The 18,604-nt window shown below is 37.8% G+C and overlaps 1 protein-coding gene across 1 annotated transcript in view; it reads right to left on the bottom strand.

The window, feature by feature from the left end:
• The window catches only part of TTC27 (tetratricopeptide repeat domain 27), a 172,224-nt gene that overhangs the window by 17,092 nt on the left and 136,528 nt on the right, over nt 1-18,604 (bottom strand). Inside the window, exons 14-16 of the mRNA XM_028117196.2 lie at nt 16,299-16,397; nt 12,697-12,749; nt 7,757-7,922 (exon numbers count right to left, since the gene is read on the bottom strand). Of these exons, the coding sequence (XP_027972997.1) occupies nt 7,757-7,922; nt 12,697-12,749; nt 16,299-16,397 (318 nt within the window). The remainder of the gene's footprint in view (nt 1-7,756; nt 7,923-12,696; nt 12,750-16,298; nt 16,398-18,604) is intronic.

Raw genomic sequence — 18,604 nt, 5'->3', positions numbered from 1 at the left:
TAAACCTGGATGCTCAGAGGGATTTCATTCTCATCAATATAAACAGCCTTGTAGTTCCTCACATCCTCCCCGAACCAACACCAGGCCACAGATGCCCTGCAATGACCTCTTAATCCCTCACCCACATCTCATTCATTTAGGTGATAAGAACTTTCTTTCTCTATCCTGAGTCTCTTTCTCACCTTCATCCCAGACCATGCCTAGGGGATGCAGCAGCAGAGAATAACCTGTGGGGAGCCACCTCCAGCCTCTAAAGAGAGTTCCCGTTTCCTCACATGGAAGAACAGTGATTCCAATGTACATGCTGAAGAATCCCCACAAAGAGAAAGACCAAGGTTAGTTCCCAACATTAACCTTGGAATCCTTGGCCAAGTCTCACCAAAATCTTGGCTGAAAGCACAAGGTGTTGGCCCTCTGAATTCTGGAGGTCTTCAAAGCAGGAAGGAATGTGATTGCCTGAGGGCCAGTTATAAAAACTTCCAGGAGGGCTCCAGGCCAGGAGTGAAACCATTTTTCGCCTCCTGGCTTGGCTACCTCCCTGCTCCACTTGGAGCTCTTTACAGAACTTGCTCTGTTTCCTGGCCTGATAACCCTGACCCTTGGCTTCCCCAAACCCTGGTTATCACAGCGAGGTAGGCAGTTTAATATTTGCTTTTTCACTTCTTCAGGGGAAAAAAAAAGTCTTTGATTATGGAAAAGGCATGCCCAGGCTTTTAGGTTAAAAAAAAGACCAGAGTTTAGGTTTCAAGTCCTGGCTTTACTAACACTTGCTCGCTCTGAAATATCAGCCTTATCAGTTCACCTTGCTGAGCCGCAGATACCTCAGCAATCAAGCAGAAATAATGCCAACTTTACAGCTATAATTTGTGTAAGATACATCCATCCCCTCCCCTCTTTTCTTTCAGGGAACACCTAGCCACCACTCGCTCCAGGACTGCAGTGTGGTTGGCAGCATGCCCCACTGCCCATCAACACTGTCTCCCCACTTCTCAAAGAAAACACCAAAAGGAAATCCACACAAAGAACAACATCAATAGAAAAGTACACGCAGCTTATGATTCTCTGTATATGACACTGAAGACAAAGCAAAACTGAACTATGGCGCTGAAATCAGAAAGCAGTTGCCTGGCCGGGGGAGGGGTGTGTGTGGGGGGGAGGGTGGTGGTACAATGGACTGGAAAGGGGCCTAAGAGGACTTCCTGTGGTGATGAAAATGTACCGTTATCTGTTTCGGGTGTTGGCTCTATAAGAACATAGAAAATGAGAAATATTTAGTATCCACCTGAAAATACTGAATGCCCTATAAAAGATAACGCATGGTGCCAAAAACATAGTAAGCACTTAATATATGTTAATCCCCTTCCTTTCCTCTTCCATTTATAAATAGCAAATGGGGTGTAATACTGCAATACTTAAATTCTTTTCCTGAAATGATTGCCCCAGTCATCAAAGAAGGAGGAGAAGGTGGGCGGGGAGGGGAGGGAGGAGAAAAAGAAAAAAAACAACAACTAACAAATCAATATTAGAATTTACCCCGAGGAAAGCAGCATGGCTATACACAAGAATTTATCTATAAGAATATCCATGGCATTATTCACAATAGTAAATACCGGGAAAATTGAACAGAGACTAATTATGCGGGAATATGAAATTTTGTTTTATTGTAACTAAAATATATATAACCTAGACATAAATATAGATATGTACTATGACAAAAAAAGCATTCTTGAGTTTTACTAGGCTATGCATGAGTCAAAATTAGGACATAGAAAAAGGAGAAAGTGATATAGATAGTACTCCTTTAGTACAAACACATTTTGTATTTAGTACAAAAATACAGAATAATTGTAGCTAACTTACTGTATCTGTATTAAAAGTAGTATAAATTTACACAGATATCCACACACACAACAGAAACAATTAAAATGACAATAATCACATTTATAAAGAAGTAGAAACAAACAAATAAATAAAGTTTTTAAGCAAACTAAAATAGAATGAGGTCAGGTAGTGTCAAACATAAGAATATCAGAGTTTTTGAAAGACACCTGTTGCCAAACTTGTAGCATTAAGTAAAATTTCTTTAGCTAAGATAAAAATATTCCAGACAACCTATCAATTGTTTTAGTCCACACTAATTGTAATAAAGCATAATGACAGACAGAAATAGACCATGAAGCTAAATATGACCAAGCCCATCACTAGCCATCAAGACTCTCCTTCCATGATGATTATATCACTACAGAGCGATTCTCCCCACACCTGCTAGACACTAAACATTGCCATCAACATTCTAAGACACTTGTAAGGAAAGTTATTAACAGGTCCTGACACATTATCTCACTGTGGCTATTTCTCCATTATAGGGTCCTACAGATGATAACTTAGCCTGACCAAGTTGCTGGGTATTTAGATGTTATGTTCTCAATAACATTTCTCCAAATCCAAATGTAAACTTTAAGCTAAGAGCTTTAGGACGTCTTCAAAGGTGCCATTCAAAGTGCTCTGTTTACAAGCAATATTTCTCAACAGGAACAGTTCCTGGGGCTTCTGCGTGTGGCAGTGGGGGTACAGGAGGGAAGCCTCAAGAACCCCAAAGCTGCCCTTAATCGTTTCTAAAATCACTGTACTTTTATAGAAACTAATTTCAAACTCACTTGAAATATTCATGTGCAGATGAAATACTACCGTACAAAAGGAGGTGTGTTTCATATTCTGAATTTGAGGAACAAAGGAAGAATTAGAGGAAAACTAGGTTAAAATACTAGCTGGCCAAAAACTGTCTAAAACTTATTTTCATTCCAGCGTAGTTAACACACAGTGTTACATAGCTTCCGGTGTACATTACAGGGGTTCAACAGCTCCACATATTACAGTGCTCATCAGGGTAAGTGTACTCTTAATCCCCTTCCTCTGTTCACCCATCCCCCACCCACCTTCCCTTTGGTGACCATCAGTTTGTTCTCTGTAGTTAAGAGGCTATTTCTTGGTTTGTCCCTTGTTTTCCCTTTGTTCATTTGTTTTGTTTCCTAAATTCCACACATGAGAGAAATGACATGGTATTTGTTTTTTTCTGACTGGCTTATTTCACTTGGCATTATATTCTCTAGCTCCATCCATGTTTTTGCAAATGGCAAGATTTCATTCTTTTTTACGGTTGAATACTATTCCAGCGTGTGTGTGTGTGTGTGTGCGTGCGCGCACATCTTTTTTATCCATTCATCTATCGATGGGCACTTGGGTTGCTTCCCTAATTTGGCTATTGTAAATAATGCTGCAATTAACATTGCTGCATCTATCCCTTCGAATCAGTGTTTTTGTATTCTTAGGGTACATACCCAGTAGTGCAAATACTGGATCACAGGGTAATTCTATTTTTAACTTTTTAAGGAACCTCCATACTGTTTTCCAGAGTGGCTGTACCAGTTTGAATTCTCACCAACTGTGCACGAAGGTTCCTTTTTCTCTGAATCCTCGCCAACACTTGTTGTTTAGCTGGCCATAAATTTAAACTAAATCCTAATAATTTTCTCTAGAAAACCAAAAAATTGTCACTTAAGTTCAGGATTAGAATTTTAAATGGGAATCAGACCACAATTTTTCCATGGGTAGAAATTCCTCATGACTAGATTGCTGGAAGGAGTGAAAAGCTCCATGAACACCAAAAGAGGTTTGAAAAATCTAAGATAAAAGTTCAATCAAAGCATCTCAATTCATGATAGGAGAAGTTTTGGGGGTTTAAGACTTTTTTTTTCCTTTTCTGAAAAATGCTCAAAATGCATCTCTATGCATTCAGAATTAAGGTTGGATAAATTGAAAGAAAAAAGTAATCCTTTTGTTATAGAATCATTCTTTAGATTAATTAAGCTTTGCTTCCTCTTTAGTTCTTCATTAAAAACTTAAGAAAAATACATTTTTACTTCAAAATGAATTGTATTGACTGAGAATTGCCCAGAATTCCCTAGAATAAAAACTATTGTGAGTCTCTTTATTCTTTCTCAGGGAAGGCTACTGAAGATTTCTAAGCCTGTGTTCCTACGATTCCAAAGAACTGGATTCAGTACACAACATACCAAATCAACAACTGAAAATTTCTTCTTTAGAATCAACTAAAAACAGGTTTTTTTGCCAGAAATTTTCTCGTTGGTATCTGTCACTGTGACTACCAACATACTATTCTAAGTATCACCTCTCTCCCCATACACTCACAGATACTCAAATACAGCAGTATTATTCTGGACATGTGCAAGACTTTTTTTCCGTCCTGAGAGAGAAGGAGACTCCCGAGCCGGGAGTGGTGGGAGAACGGCAGGACGGAAGAAAAACTTCAGTAAGATTCTCAACACCTTTCCAGCTAATTTAATTACAAGAGACTGGAATGATCAAGGCTGAACCTATTTTACTCTAAATCATCCTCTTCAGTAAAGCAACTGTTTCATTTTGTCTTGCCTTTCTTTTGGACTACGGGCCTCTCAGGTACCAGACAGCTGGATGATGTGGCATACTTGATACCCCTAAGTCAACTGAAATCAGCAATATCTTGATGACTTTATAATTCTTTATTCATGTGGAAACAACAGCTTTTCAGAACAATCTTTGTACAGTTATTTTGTTTGATAGCATTAGTTTCCTTAAAACGCAGGGGAAGATACATACATCTGTTCCAGAGGCCAACATAGCTTATGAATGTCCAAATCTATCCCATAGAACCATGGTGAGAACTGAGTTAATACACGTCAAGCGCTTAGAATAGTGTCTGGCACACAGCAAGCCCTCACTAAATGTTAGTTATGATGACTCGACCATGTCCCACTTTGACATGGTTTATGTGCCTTGAGAAGCACAGGAGAATAAGTGAGAGAGAAAACAGAAAAGACGCCCCCTTTGATGCTCATATACCATAACCACCCAAGTCCATCTCTCATGGAAGAGGAGCCTAGACCCAGCCAGTTGGGTTCCTTATATAAAACCAACTCCAAGGGTGCCAAGCATAGAAGGATGATCAGGATTTTCTCAGGAAAATCCAAAAAGCCAGTCCGGTAAGTCAATTATTACTAATCCTTAGCAGATCCGAAGGATTGCTGTGAGTTAAAATTTGGATTTGGAGGGGAACTCCCACTCACGTCGAAAGAAAAGCAGATCAGTTAGAAACCGGGAACACACGACAGAAGATTAATGGGGTCAGACTGACCAAGGAGTCAATTCTAAGACACCTCGGGCAGACAAGACATCCCCAGCAGCAACACCAGCAGGGCAACAACTTGGGAGAATCAACCCTTCTGGTCTTATGAGGCACGAGGGGGGTTTCACACTCCCTTCTGATGCATGTGTGGTTTCTTCAGCCAAGCCTACAGGACTCCTCTAGGAGTCTACTCTGCCAGTTTGTAATTCTAAAGAGTGCTGGCTTTGAGCCAGTGGTGGTGTCTAAATGAGGAGTGTTGGATTTGAATGTTTTGCGCACATTTTTAAAATGTGAAAGAAAGAGAACCCAGAATTTATTTCAAGTATAAAATGGAATAAACTCCCAATGTAAACTATTTACATTCTCTCTGAGACTTTAGGAACAGGCTTCAGAATGCTTTCTAGTAAAGAAGGACCTTTTTAAAAATTACAGTTGAAGTAAACAGGAGGTAAGTACTTTGGAATCTCTGCCCCATCCTCAGTGGTTTGGTAACATACCAAGATCTGTTCAGAGCCTCAGCGGTACCCTCTGTCCACAGGCTAAGTGTAGAAGAGAAGAACTGCCTCCACAGAGAATTTCAGCTCTGTTTACAGGACCGGCAGGAAACCATGCAAGTAGATTTGCTAGGGCTCCTATCCTCTCTAGGATGTAAAATTCAGCTATGCCTCCATCACGTTTTAACTGATCTTTATGCTATAGAATTCAAGTCCCTTCTTTCTATAATGGAAGGTTAATGTACAATATTTAGAAAGGACAGAAGAGTAAAAGAAAAAGAAAGCTGATTCGAAGGGGTCAACATATGTCCTGGAAGTAGGTATATCTTTCTACTCGAAGCCAAAGATCTTTCAAGTGAATGGCCCAGAACCTGAGCCTTGAAGTAATGTGGCCAGTCATATGGCTGAGCCTGCAAGACCATGCATCCAGGTTGAGGGCTGGCGCTATATGACAAGGCCCAAATAAGGTAAATTTTGGAATAACTGGAGTACAGACAACAGGACATAAAAATAGTAAGCTATTATCATATATTAGGTGTTATTTTTGTTTTTTCATAATTTCAACTGCATCATTTTAAATAGCACGTGCTGATTAATGCAAATAAAGTATTACATTTTCAAGCCCCCTGACTTTGTAACCCATAGGCTTCTGCACAGCCTTGTCCTTACACAATCTTCAACCACAGTTCAACCACAAGATGACAAACACAATAGCTTCAAGTATCCCATGTTTTCTGAAAGGATCTAATATTTTTTGTACAGTGTTAGACTTAACCATTCTGACTTCATCTTACCAAGAGGACCATTTCACTAAACACTGCAAAGAAAATGTTAGTCTTCATTTCTATATTGTTCAAACCATCTGAAAGTATGCAGTAAATGCTTGTTCAAAGAGTGAATAAATGAGTATTGGACTTACTCCAGCTATTACATTGAGATAACCAAAGCAATAAATCACACAAACATCATTCTATTTCATTTCTGCAAGCTGACTGTATGTACGTAAACCACATAACAAATATTCTTAACTGAGTCACAATAACATTCAGTCTATAACTGCACAAACATATTTGACATTGGAATGCCAGAATATTTAATGAAGAATATTCAACTCGAGAAAAAAACCGCTCATTTTATATATCACATGTGTTTAACAAAATTTTCCCGTGTGTAGTCAAGGAAACAATTTATATCACTCAGGTGATTCTGGTCACCAATTCTGACCTGTGTGTGTGCGTGCATGTGCATGTACACACACGTGTGCAGGGTTGGGAGGTTCCCCACACTACCAACTCAATTCTGACACTATTTACCTACAGATAGCACTGGATCCCACAGACGGAGGTCTCAGTCCTATAAGACTGCCAATCCTTCCTCCTCCCGACTCCAGAGCCAGTCACAAGTCCAGGTTGTCACCTGTGCTTTATAGATTGGAGGTTCCAAACCCTACCCTTTGGGTTTGATTAATTTGCTAGAGCAGTAAGTTCACAGAACTCCAAGAAACATTTGGCTTACTAGATTACTGGTTTATTATGAAAAGATGTAACTCAGGAACAGCCAGATGGAAGAGGTGCATAAGGCAAAGTATGTGGGAAAGGGCATGGTGCTTCCACGCTCTCTCAGGGTGTACCATTCTCCTTGCACCTCCATGTGTTCACCAACCCAGATGCTCTTCGAACCCTATCCTGTTGGGTTTTTATGGAAGCTCAATTACATAGACATGACTGATTAAATCACTGGCCACATTGGTGATGGAGTTCAATCTCCATACCCTCTCCCCTCCCAGGAGGTCATGAGGGGAGAGGAGTGGAGGTTATGGGAATGAAAGTTCCAACCCTCTAATCGCATGGTTGACACCCTGGCAACCATCCCCATCCTTAGGTGCTTTCCAAAAGTCACCTCATTAACACAACAAAAGACACCTTTATGGCTGTCTTCGCTTAGGAAATTTCAAAGGTTTTTGGAGCCCTGTGCCAGAAACCAGAATCAAAACCAAATACATATTTAGTCAATATCACAATCATATAATCAAGCATTAACATCAATCACAAGTTGAAAAAACAAAATATGAATATATTACCTGAACATCTTTGTATTTGTCTCGTAAGTCCAAGAGCCTGTGATAGGCTTTAATGGCTTCTGAAAATTCTCCAACATCAGTGCTAGTGAGAATGTAGTTTTCCCAGATCTGCCAGTGTTCATAGTTGCACTTGAGGGCTTCTTGTAAAGTTCTAAAAGCTTTTAATCTATTGAAGGTCAGATTTTAAAGAGAATAATAACAAATAATCATAGCTAAAGAAATCATAGCTTCAGGTATAAAATGCTAATGTGAACGTCCTGTCAGTCCTTAGTCATTCATATTAATAAATAGAATCTGAGACCCAAATAACCCAAAATCACTTCAAATTTCCCTACAAAATTTTTTAAAATTTAAAAGGAGCTTATATGAGACTGATAATCACTGAACTCTACCTCTGAAACTTATAATACACTATATGTTAATTAATTGAATTTAAATTAAAAATAAATAAATAAAATAAAATTTTTAAAGGAGCAAGAAATGGCACAACAAAAACAGGTAGAAATGAAACAAGGACAGGGAGATGTAAATAAAAAACCAACTGGAAATTCTGGAATTGAAAGAGACACTTAAACAAATAAACAAACAAAACCTCAATAGGTGACAAAAAACTAGACTGCACACAAGGACAGAACTGATGAACTAGAAAGCAATAGTGAGGAATCCACAAGGAATTCAGATTAAAAAATAAAAGAGCAATAAAGAGAGGAAAGTATGAGAGGTAAGGCTCAAACATACATTTGATAGACATGCCACAGTAAACAGACGCAGAAAATGTCAGGACAAGGTATTTGAAAAGATAAAGCTGAGCATTTCCCACAACTGACAACAAAGATCTAATTCTATGATCAAAAGTATATTTTTGTACCAAACATAAGTAAAGATAAACCAACACCTAGGTATATTGTATGAAATTGCAAAACATAAAAATAATCCTAAAACCTACAAAAGAATGACAATGAAAACAGCAGATATTTCATTAGTAACAAAAGATGTAGAAGACAACACAATAGTACGTGTAAAGCACTGCATGAAAATAATTGTCATGCCTAAATATTATAACCAGCTAAACTTACCAGTCAAGAGTAAATGCAAAGTCCAACACTTTGAGATATACAAAGACTAAGAAAGTTTATCATCTACTGGCCCAAACAAAAGAACGACTGAGGGACCCTCTCTTGCAAAAATAAAAGGGAATTCAGACAGAAAGGGATACAATAAACGATCAACAGTGAGAACAGAAATTGATAAAATACATCATTACATTTAACTAATTATTGAGAAAAAAATTACCAGTTGTTTGTGTAAAAAAAGTATAACAGACCATATTCTCTGAAATTAAATAAGAAATCAACAGTAAATAGCTAAAAAATTATATGCCTGGAAACTTAAAGATGCACTCCTAAAAAAAAAAGAAAGAAAGAAAAGAAAAGAAACCACAGTGAGGGAACAAGGAGACTCATATTAGAAAATAAAAAATATTTAGAACTTAATGAAAATACTATATATCACCATCTGCAGGATATAGCTGAAACAGTATTTTTAGAGGGAAATTTGTGATCTTAAATGCACTTATTACCAAAAAATGACAATCAGTGAAAACATTTAACTTAACATTGTAGAAAAACACCAAATAAACAAGAAAGAAGAAAATAATAAATACAAAGAAAAACTATAAATGATTAACAAAACCAAAAGCTAGCTCTTTGAAAAATAATGAAACAAATGGGTAACTAAATTCCATTTAGAATAAAAGAAAATGGCACAAATAAGATTAGTAATTTTTTGAAAAAAAATCATAAGAGAATGCTATGAATAAATTATACACATGACCTAAAGAAATGGAAAGCCAAATAAATCAATTAAAATTAAAACAAAGCTAGGCAGTTTTACAGAAAAGGTATACCAAACCATCAAGGAATCTTTGTCCTATACTAGCCACTTCAGAAAAGAGAAAAACACTATTAAAAACTTGATACTGACAAGGAAATCAACAGAACTTCATGTCACCTTTTCTCTAAGTTAAAAATCTCAGCAAACAAAAAGATGCTTGATCCTTTCCTCCCCTCTCTGGATAAGACTATAGTTCCTTTATGGATCATAAATATTTTACTGGACAACTACAGTAACCTTCTTCAAGTGTATGCTATCAATCTCCTTTTCCAAAGCCATTTTGAGTTTGTTAATTTATGACTACAAGGTCTACCTCTGTTTCCTTGCCGAGCCCCACCGTGTTACAGCAAGGCATCTCCTCCTCCATGACTTTAAGGCAAATTTTGGAGGGGATAATGGAGATTCTTCTGGTCATCCCAGGCCATTGCTCTGAGAATCACTCCCTGAAGCATTTAATCAGTTTCTAATATACCTATGGTACCAATCACAATAACGTCCTTACAATAAAGTCCTTCTTGTCTTCTCATTAGCAGCCAATTCACTGCAGTTTAATTTTTTATTCTCTACATTAAACAATTTGCCTAAAGTTGTTATGGAACGTACTGATTGACTTATCCCTTGCTTTTAGAGTTAAAAATGAAGGTACCCTTGCTGTAACCCTTCCTTCTTCAAATTCAGCCTTAAATTGTTTTGGGAGAGAGAGAGAGAGAGAGAGAGAGAGAGAGAGAGAGAGAGAGAGAGAGAGAGAGAGTGTGTGTGTGTGTGTGTGTGTGTGTGTGTGTGTGTGTGTTGTCTTTTTCCCTTTCTTGGTTCCACTCCCTACGCCCACCTCCCACATAACAGCAACTGCCTTCAGCAGTGGTAGACTGAGATTGCAGTTCTCCCACCTGCGTGGGGGTGGGTGAGGTCGGCCTGCTGGAAAAGAACTTGACAGGCAGCAACCCAGGCAAGAGGATTATCCTCTGTCCTACATACCCTCTCATCCTTTGCCCACAATCTCCTGGCCTCAGAGTTTTCTCTATGAATTCCTTTTTCATAAGTGTAGCTTCCTTCATAAGGCTCTTTAGTTCAGGATTCACTTATTGAGCCCACAATGGTCGTGACACTGCTATAAAAGTTACAGAGAAAGATGGGAGATTTTCCCAAAGGACTGGCAGGGGTGTGATGCCTGCGGAATCAGATGAAACAGCAAAGAGGGTATGTTAGTGAAGAACCCCAGGAGAGCAAAGGGACAGACGAGATGGTTTAAAGGGTACCTTTTAGGCACGGATTCTTTTGAGAGGAGCGGTCATAATTTCCCCCTGAAGTAACAATCTCATGAGTCAAAAATGAGCTATGTCTGGGACAGCAGCAAAGAAAGGAAAGAGCAAAAAGGCAAGAATAAAGCAGTGATTCACCTTTGACCTTACAACCCCATTTTTACACAAAAACCTATTTGTGGAGTTGCAGGAAGACAAGAAAGTGCCAAATAGAAGTCGAACAATGTGCAGGACCCCCTACGAGAGAAAGCGGAATTCTTAGGGTTAATGGGCTGGAAAACGAGGTAGAGTATCAAGAGCCTCACTGCATACAAAATTATCAGGGTTACCAGAAAAACCCACTGAGGTCACTCTACAACTATGACAGGGATTTCCCCTGCCCCTTGTTTTAAACCAAAAGGTCCCTAGGGAATTTTAACACAATCAGTTGCAATCAAGAACACAATATTATTTTCCAAAGCGTGCAGTAGAAAAAACAGTACTTTCTTTATGTAGTTTGTCATCCAAGAGCAGCAGAAGTATTTCAATGTAACGTGGATTTAATGGTATCTTCAGAAGTATCTTGTGAATCCACAAAGAAAAATTAAATTAGGCTTGAAAATAAGGCCAAATGAAAATGGAAACAGATCCATCCTTTCCTTCATTTGCTAAAACTCTGGCAATAGCAACCCTTGTCTCTTCCCTTGGCTTTCTATGGCCACTCAATAAGGCCAATTGGTTGTCCCCTTTATAAATTGGCATGTGCCCTTTTTTTTCCAGGCTAGTTATCTCCTGCCTGGACTGTTACAACAGCTGTCTCCTGACTGGGTTCCCAGCCCCCAGCTTCCCCTCTAGTCTGTCTCACAGTGCCACCAGATAAATCTTCCCCAAAAGCTTCTTTCTTCATGAAATTGCCCCCACTGAAAGCGCAGGCATCTTACTGCCAACAGGACAGTCTCAACTTGTTAGTCAGATCATCAGAACACACTGCAATTTGACTCCAACCTTCTCTCTCCCTACAGACCTCACTGTAATCTACAGCTGGTGCAATTTACTTGCTCTGCATATGATCACATTCCCCTCGCTTGAGAGGCTTTCCTCTGTCCCTCTACCCATTCTTCCAATTTCAGCTTGCGTCCAGCATTCTGTCAGAAGCACTGGGTGTTATACACAAACAATGAATCATGGAACGCTACATCAAAAACTAATGATGTAATGTATGGTGATTAACATAATAAAAAAAAAAGAAGCGTTCCTGAATCAGGACCATAATCCTTCTGTCTTCTGAGACCCACACAGAGTGTCTGGCATAGAATGAGTGTTCTACAAATATCACCTACTGTTATTATAGCTCTCCTTGGATTTCCCACTTGATATTTACCACGTACTACTTCTGATCAATTTTTAAAATAATACAGCCTGATATTTTATTCTTTCAATCTACAATTCCTGAAGACATTGGTTTATATTTATATTTCTCAGTAATACCCTGTACACAGCAAGCAAGCAATCAATAACAATCTATCAATTGAGTTGATCAACTAAAGGCATGCATGCTCTCATCGTGTAATGGAATTTAGGATGCAAAACTTCAGTATCAAATAAAGATTCCAAATAATAGTTCTTATTTTATTACACAGTAAATGTTTTCAAAAAATAAACTACATTTAGAATTCAAATGGCCATAAGTCATCCTAACTCAAAGGTATGGATGGGCAAGGGGAAAAGGAGTAAAGGCACTAAGTTCAGTGGAAGAAAATCTTGTTCATTTTGGAAACTGAGTTCTTCATATTTGTTTGATGTACTTACTTTTGTTTTAATCGGATATAGGAAGTTGATAAATTGTTCCAAGCTTCAGCATTCTGAAATGATAGAGAACTCAGTTATAGACTATTCTCATTTAGGTAAAATAATTGCTACAACCCAAAGTATAACATATTTTTCTAGTGCAGGAGGTGCTCCTTACGATCACAATTTTCAATAAGGTATGTTTAAGGTATATGAGAAAATTAAATAAATTAAATTTAACTTTCATAATTTAAAACAAAAATAGCCAACAAACTGACATAACTATTATAGTACTAATTTGGAATTTAGCTAAGACTTTATTTCCAAATTTAGATTTCCAAAGTAACTGGACAATCTGCAATATAAATTATACAATATATAGATTTATTACAAATCCAAGGTGATGCAGAATATTGTTTTTCATATCTTAAAAGGCTTTGCTATTTTACCATCATCCTTCATCAGATAGGAGAAGAATGGAGTATGTGTTCTCCAGTGTTATTTCTAAGTATTTCATCAATCAAACATATTTCTCTACCTATTCCTCTATGCATGACAAAAATAAATTTAAGTCATTACATAAATGTTGAACAATATGAATTATGTTTGTTCCTTTTTGTTCAGCTCTTTATAAAATATAGAGTATATAGTTTTCAAGTTCATATGTACGTTTTAAAAAATAAGTGGCAATGGACCTTTGCTTGCAGACATAGCACAGTTAGTATTAGACTAGCCTTATTACCATAAAAAGCTACAAACTGGACAAAATTTAGGGAACTGTTTTTGAAAAGTCAGACAACAAACCGCATGGGGCTGTGACCCTTGAGAGAAGGTAAACTGAAGATGTCTCAACAATCAACCTACACCTCCATCTAGAGGCACTTTCAGGGCTCAGCACAGAGAGGTAGAAACCAAATGAAGCACAGCAAGTCTTACTGGGATTAAGAAAGAGATGAGAGTTCAGGGCTCAAAAGCTGGCCAGAACTTGCAGGGCAAAAAAACAGGGAAGTGAGATCTGTGCAGAGAATAAGCTCCAGAAACCTCAATAAGCATCTCCTTGAGTCCTTGGCTGAATATTAAGCTATACACGTACAGGGCAAAACTTCTTGAGGCCAGGCAGTGAACAACTACCAGAGAGCTGTAAGCTGAATGGAAATTCTGGAGGTCACACAATGCTAAGAGCTAGTCAAGTTCCAACCAACCAGAGTGGAGAACTCTTATTGTTCACAAATGGTATTAAGTTCAACCACCAAAAGCTTATACCTTAAAAGAAGGGTGATTACATCCCTAGAATAAGGACAATGCAGGACCCACCCTAACAAAGTTTAAAATAAAACTGATCCACAAGTAAATCAGACAAATGCCAAAATAAAGCTCTATCTTCCTTAAGGGAAAACAAAACCCAGAAACTCAACAACACGGCATCCACGATGTGTAGGATACAATAAAAAAATATTGGTAGACGTGCAAACGAACAAGAAAATTCATCCATAACCAAAGAAAAAATTAATTAATAGAAACAGATACAGAAATGAAAGAGATGTTGGAATAAGATACAAGAACTTGACAACAGTTGTTATAAATACAAACAAAGATATGAAGAAAACATGAACATAATAAGGGGACAACTTGGGAATCTTAACAGAAACATGAAAACTATAAAAAGGACCAAATGAAAGTTTTTGAACTAAAAAAATTACATTATCTGAAATGATGTGTAGATTTTTTAAAGTGAGAAATAATATTAGATTACTTTCAGGTGTACAACATAATGATTCAATATATGTATATACTATGAAATGATCACCACTAGTAAGTTTAGTCAACATCCACCACCACATGTAGTGTGATGAGTTTAATGAATAGATTTAAGAGCAGATTGGACATAAATGTAGGAGCTAAAACAATAAAACTCTTAGAAGAAAAGACAGGGGTAAATCTTCATGATCTTAAATTTGGCAATGGATTCTTAGATAGGACACCAAAGACATGAACAACAAAAGAAAAAACAGGTAAGCTGTACCTCATCAAAACTACAAACTGTGGTACTTCAAAGACACTTTCAAAAGTGAAAAACAATTTACAGAATGGGAGAAAAAATTTTCAAATCATATATCCATATGAGGACTTCTACCTAGGATGTATAAAGAAACTCCTACAACTCAACATAAAAGACAACTAAACCGATTTAAAAATGGGCAAAGGATGTCAATAAACATTTCTCCAAAGATGGGACACAAATGGCCAATAAGCACATGGAAAGATGCTCAACATCACTAGCCAACAGGGCAATGGAAAATGAAACCACCACAAGATGCCACCTCCTCGGATGACTCGAATCAACAAGAAAGGTAATAACAAGTGCTGGCAAAGATGTTGAGAAACTGGAACCCCCACACATTTGCTGGTGGGGATGTAAAATGGTGATTTAGAAAAACAGTCTGGCAGTTTCTCAGAATTTTGAAGACAGAGCTAACATACCCAGTAACTCTACTAGTAGGTACATACCCAAGAGAAATAGAAATGTATGTCCACACAAAAACTTGTAAATGACTGTTCACAGCAACCTAATTCATGATAGCCAAAAAGAAACAATCCAAATGTCCATCAACTGATGAACAAATAAGTAACGTGTGATACGCCCACATAACATAATATTATTTGACCATAAAAAGGAACGAAGTACTGATACATGCAACAACATGGATGAACTGTGAAAACATTGATCTAAGTGAAACAAGCCACAAAAGACCACATAGCGTATGATTCCATTTATATGAAATGTCCAGAATAGGCAAATCTAGAGACAGAACATACATTAGTGGTTGCCTGGGGCAGGAGGGGGAGGGTGGGGAGTGGAAGGTGTTTGGAAGAAGTGAGGACTGACTGCTAATGAGTACAAGGGGGTTCTTTTTATGACAATAAAATGTTCTTAAAATTGATTGTGGCGATGGTTGTGCAATTCTGAATATACTAAGAAATCACTGAATTGTACCCTTTAAATGGAGGAACTATATGGGATGTGAATTATTTATCATCTCAGTAAAACTATTAAATATTAAAAGACTATAAATGAAAAGAACTTTTTAAGAAGGCAATTAGCATAGGCAGCACACGTTACTGAATAACAAAACAGATGTGACATTTTGCTATATACTTCAGTTAAGTATAATTTTAACTAAAAAACTGTTGTACCAAAATTATTTCCATGAAGAACTTAGCTATTATAAGAAGAAACTTCTTTCTAGATTTATAAATCATTTACCTTAAGGTGTAACCTTCTGTCAAAGGTATACTTTCTTCCAACGCAAAAGGAACTGCTGTTCTTTTATTTTAACATAAAATAATAGAAAATTGGAATTTTTGCCTTCTTTTATCTGTTTTTTTTTTGTGAGAGAAGAATACTTACCATGAGATCTACCCTCTTTACAAATTTTTAAGTACACAACACAGTACTGTTAACCACAGGCTCCATGTTGTACAGCAAATCTCTAGAACTTACTCATCTTGTATAACTGAAACTCTATACCCATAGGAATTGCTATTCTGAACTACAGTACAATCCAAGTAACTTAGAGAATATCAAAGAGCTGTGAGAAGAAAAGCAGACCGAACAAACTCACGTCGGGTTCTAGAGTCACACAACGCTGAAATGCCTTCGCAGAACCTCCGTAGTCTTCCAAGGCCAAATAGGCACAGCCAAGAGAAAACCACACCCCCAGCTGCAAAGACAAAAGGTCAAAGTCATTCAAACACATAGAGACAACAAACACATAGAGACAACTATAGGATATTTATTTTACACTTTACATTCACTTCCATATAGGAAATTGAGTGGTAGAAATTTTTTCATATAATTTTCAAAGCTAATACAACACCAAAAGCATGTGCAGTATCCCTGCCCATCTTCTGCCGAGAAACACCATTCTTTGTGTTAACCAAACACCATGAATGATCTCCAGAGCTCTGTCTATAAACCCTGATACTATGAATGTGGGATTAATCTAACCTTTTGACTGAGTATCAACTATGTCAAAGTATACAAAGTATCAGCAAAATCACAACTGACAAATGTATGACGAAGAAAAACTCTTGCTTTCATCTTTAAGTTAGACCACAAACAATTCTGCAATTTAACCATGAGCAGCTCTGCTTAGGCATGCCTGAAAATAATTTGGAGAAAGCCGGCTGAGAATCTGGATTACCAAATAGCCGTTCAAAATGGAAAGCCTGATTTAAGTCAGTAAGATGCGTTAGCAGGGAGATTTAGAAAAAAAAAAAAAACAGGTGAATTAGGAAGTAGCTATTGAAATTACAACAGAATTCTTCGTATCACAGTGTTTCCTTAAAATTCAATAGCCTCTATCAAAAGGAAGATAAAACTGATAAAAATTCAATGAAATCAGTCAGAAAACCAGCTGTTGGGAGTCAAGTTTGCTTTCCTTTCTGATACAGTTAGTAAGGGCAAGAGAATGCAGCTGATTTGGTCGCTAACTCCCAGGACAAAGGCAGAGAGCCGGAGGACAGGTTCGGTGGCACCCTTCAGGGTGGGAAAGGAAGTGAGGTGCTCTGTTATCTGTCCGGATCCTTCCGCAGAGGCAGCGCAGGAAGCGGCCCATGCACCCTCCTCCCCCAGCCATTTCCACAAAACTTGTTCCATATGGCTAGTTGAGGCCTGAATGGTTTTTAAGGAGATAAAGATTTTTAGCCGATAATTAGAGATAAGGCTTAGAAAGCAAACATCCTTGGGCAATTTAACACTTTGCCTTGAATTCACAAGAGGCTATAAATAACTGCTATCAGGAGCCTTTATGGAGAACAGATTTTGTTAGAGGGGTAGGTACCTGCTGAAAAGGGGCTGGGTGTGTGTTTGCGGGGAGGGAGGAGATGCTAGAGATAATCAGGCTGAAACAAAGTTAGAAGTTCACTTTTTTGAATCAAGGGACTACCAGCAACTGAAAAATGACCTCATTACATCTTCCCTCTGTCAATTATTTACAGAATTGAGAGACCAAACCACACTCACTGATGATACATTCTGAGCTGGCCTAAAGTCTGATGCTAACCTATAAATGATATACAAAACAAGTTCTCTAACTTTTTTTTTTAAGATTTTATTTATTTGACAGAGAGAGACACACTGAGAGAGGGAACACAAGCAGGGGGAGTGGGAGAGGGAGAAGCAGGCTTCCCGCGGAGCGGGGAGCCCGATGCGGGGCTCGATCCCAGGACCCTGGGATCATAACCTGAGCCGAAGGCAGATGCTTAACGACTGAGCCACCCAGGCGCCCCAAGTTCTCTAACTTCTAACTAAGGTGCAAGTTTCAACATCTGTGTGTCATATTTCATCAGATTCAAGGTACACCTTTTTTTTCACCATTTAACATCTCTGAAATAGATCCGACCACTTGCCAGAGTTTATTGGAGGCATTTTATTTTTTATACAAGGTGGCACTTAAAATAAATGTGCCTGTTACAACTGATGGCATCTTATATCCAATGAATTGTGATCACAGGTTTACTTAGAAGGAGGGATACCTCATCCTGGGACTAAAGCAAGAACAATGACAAGTTCTTAAAATGCATGTGTCGTGCTTACTCTCTGCAAACAAACTTCCCACAAAACTACTTCACATGTGTTGTTATTAAAAAAAAGAAAAAGCAAGTGTAAATTCAAGATGTAAATAAAGAGCTTTATTTTTCAATCCGCCTGTAAAGACAAAGGTTACAAATGTCTAAAATTAGCAATTACTCGTAGCTCTAAAACAAGCAGGTGATGAGATTACTATTTACCTTTAAGGTTTTGAAACAAGTCAATGTTTTGTAACCAGTGTCTTAAAACCAAAATAAACTTAATGAAAATCAGGCAGATGACTTAATTTGATATACAGTATTATGGTTCTCTCTTTTTTTTACTCTTGGTCATTTG

This window comes from Eumetopias jubatus, unplaced genomic scaffold, assembly GCF_037043125.1.
Source record: "Eumetopias jubatus isolate StellerSeaLion01/CBP00866 unplaced genomic scaffold, mEumJub1_p1.0 scaffold_9, whole genome shotgun sequence".
Lineage (NCBI taxonomy): Eukaryota > Metazoa > Chordata > Mammalia > Carnivora > Otariidae > Eumetopias > Eumetopias jubatus.
Note: the sequence above shows the minus strand (reverse complement) of the source record. Positions and strands in the feature narration are given on the sequence as shown.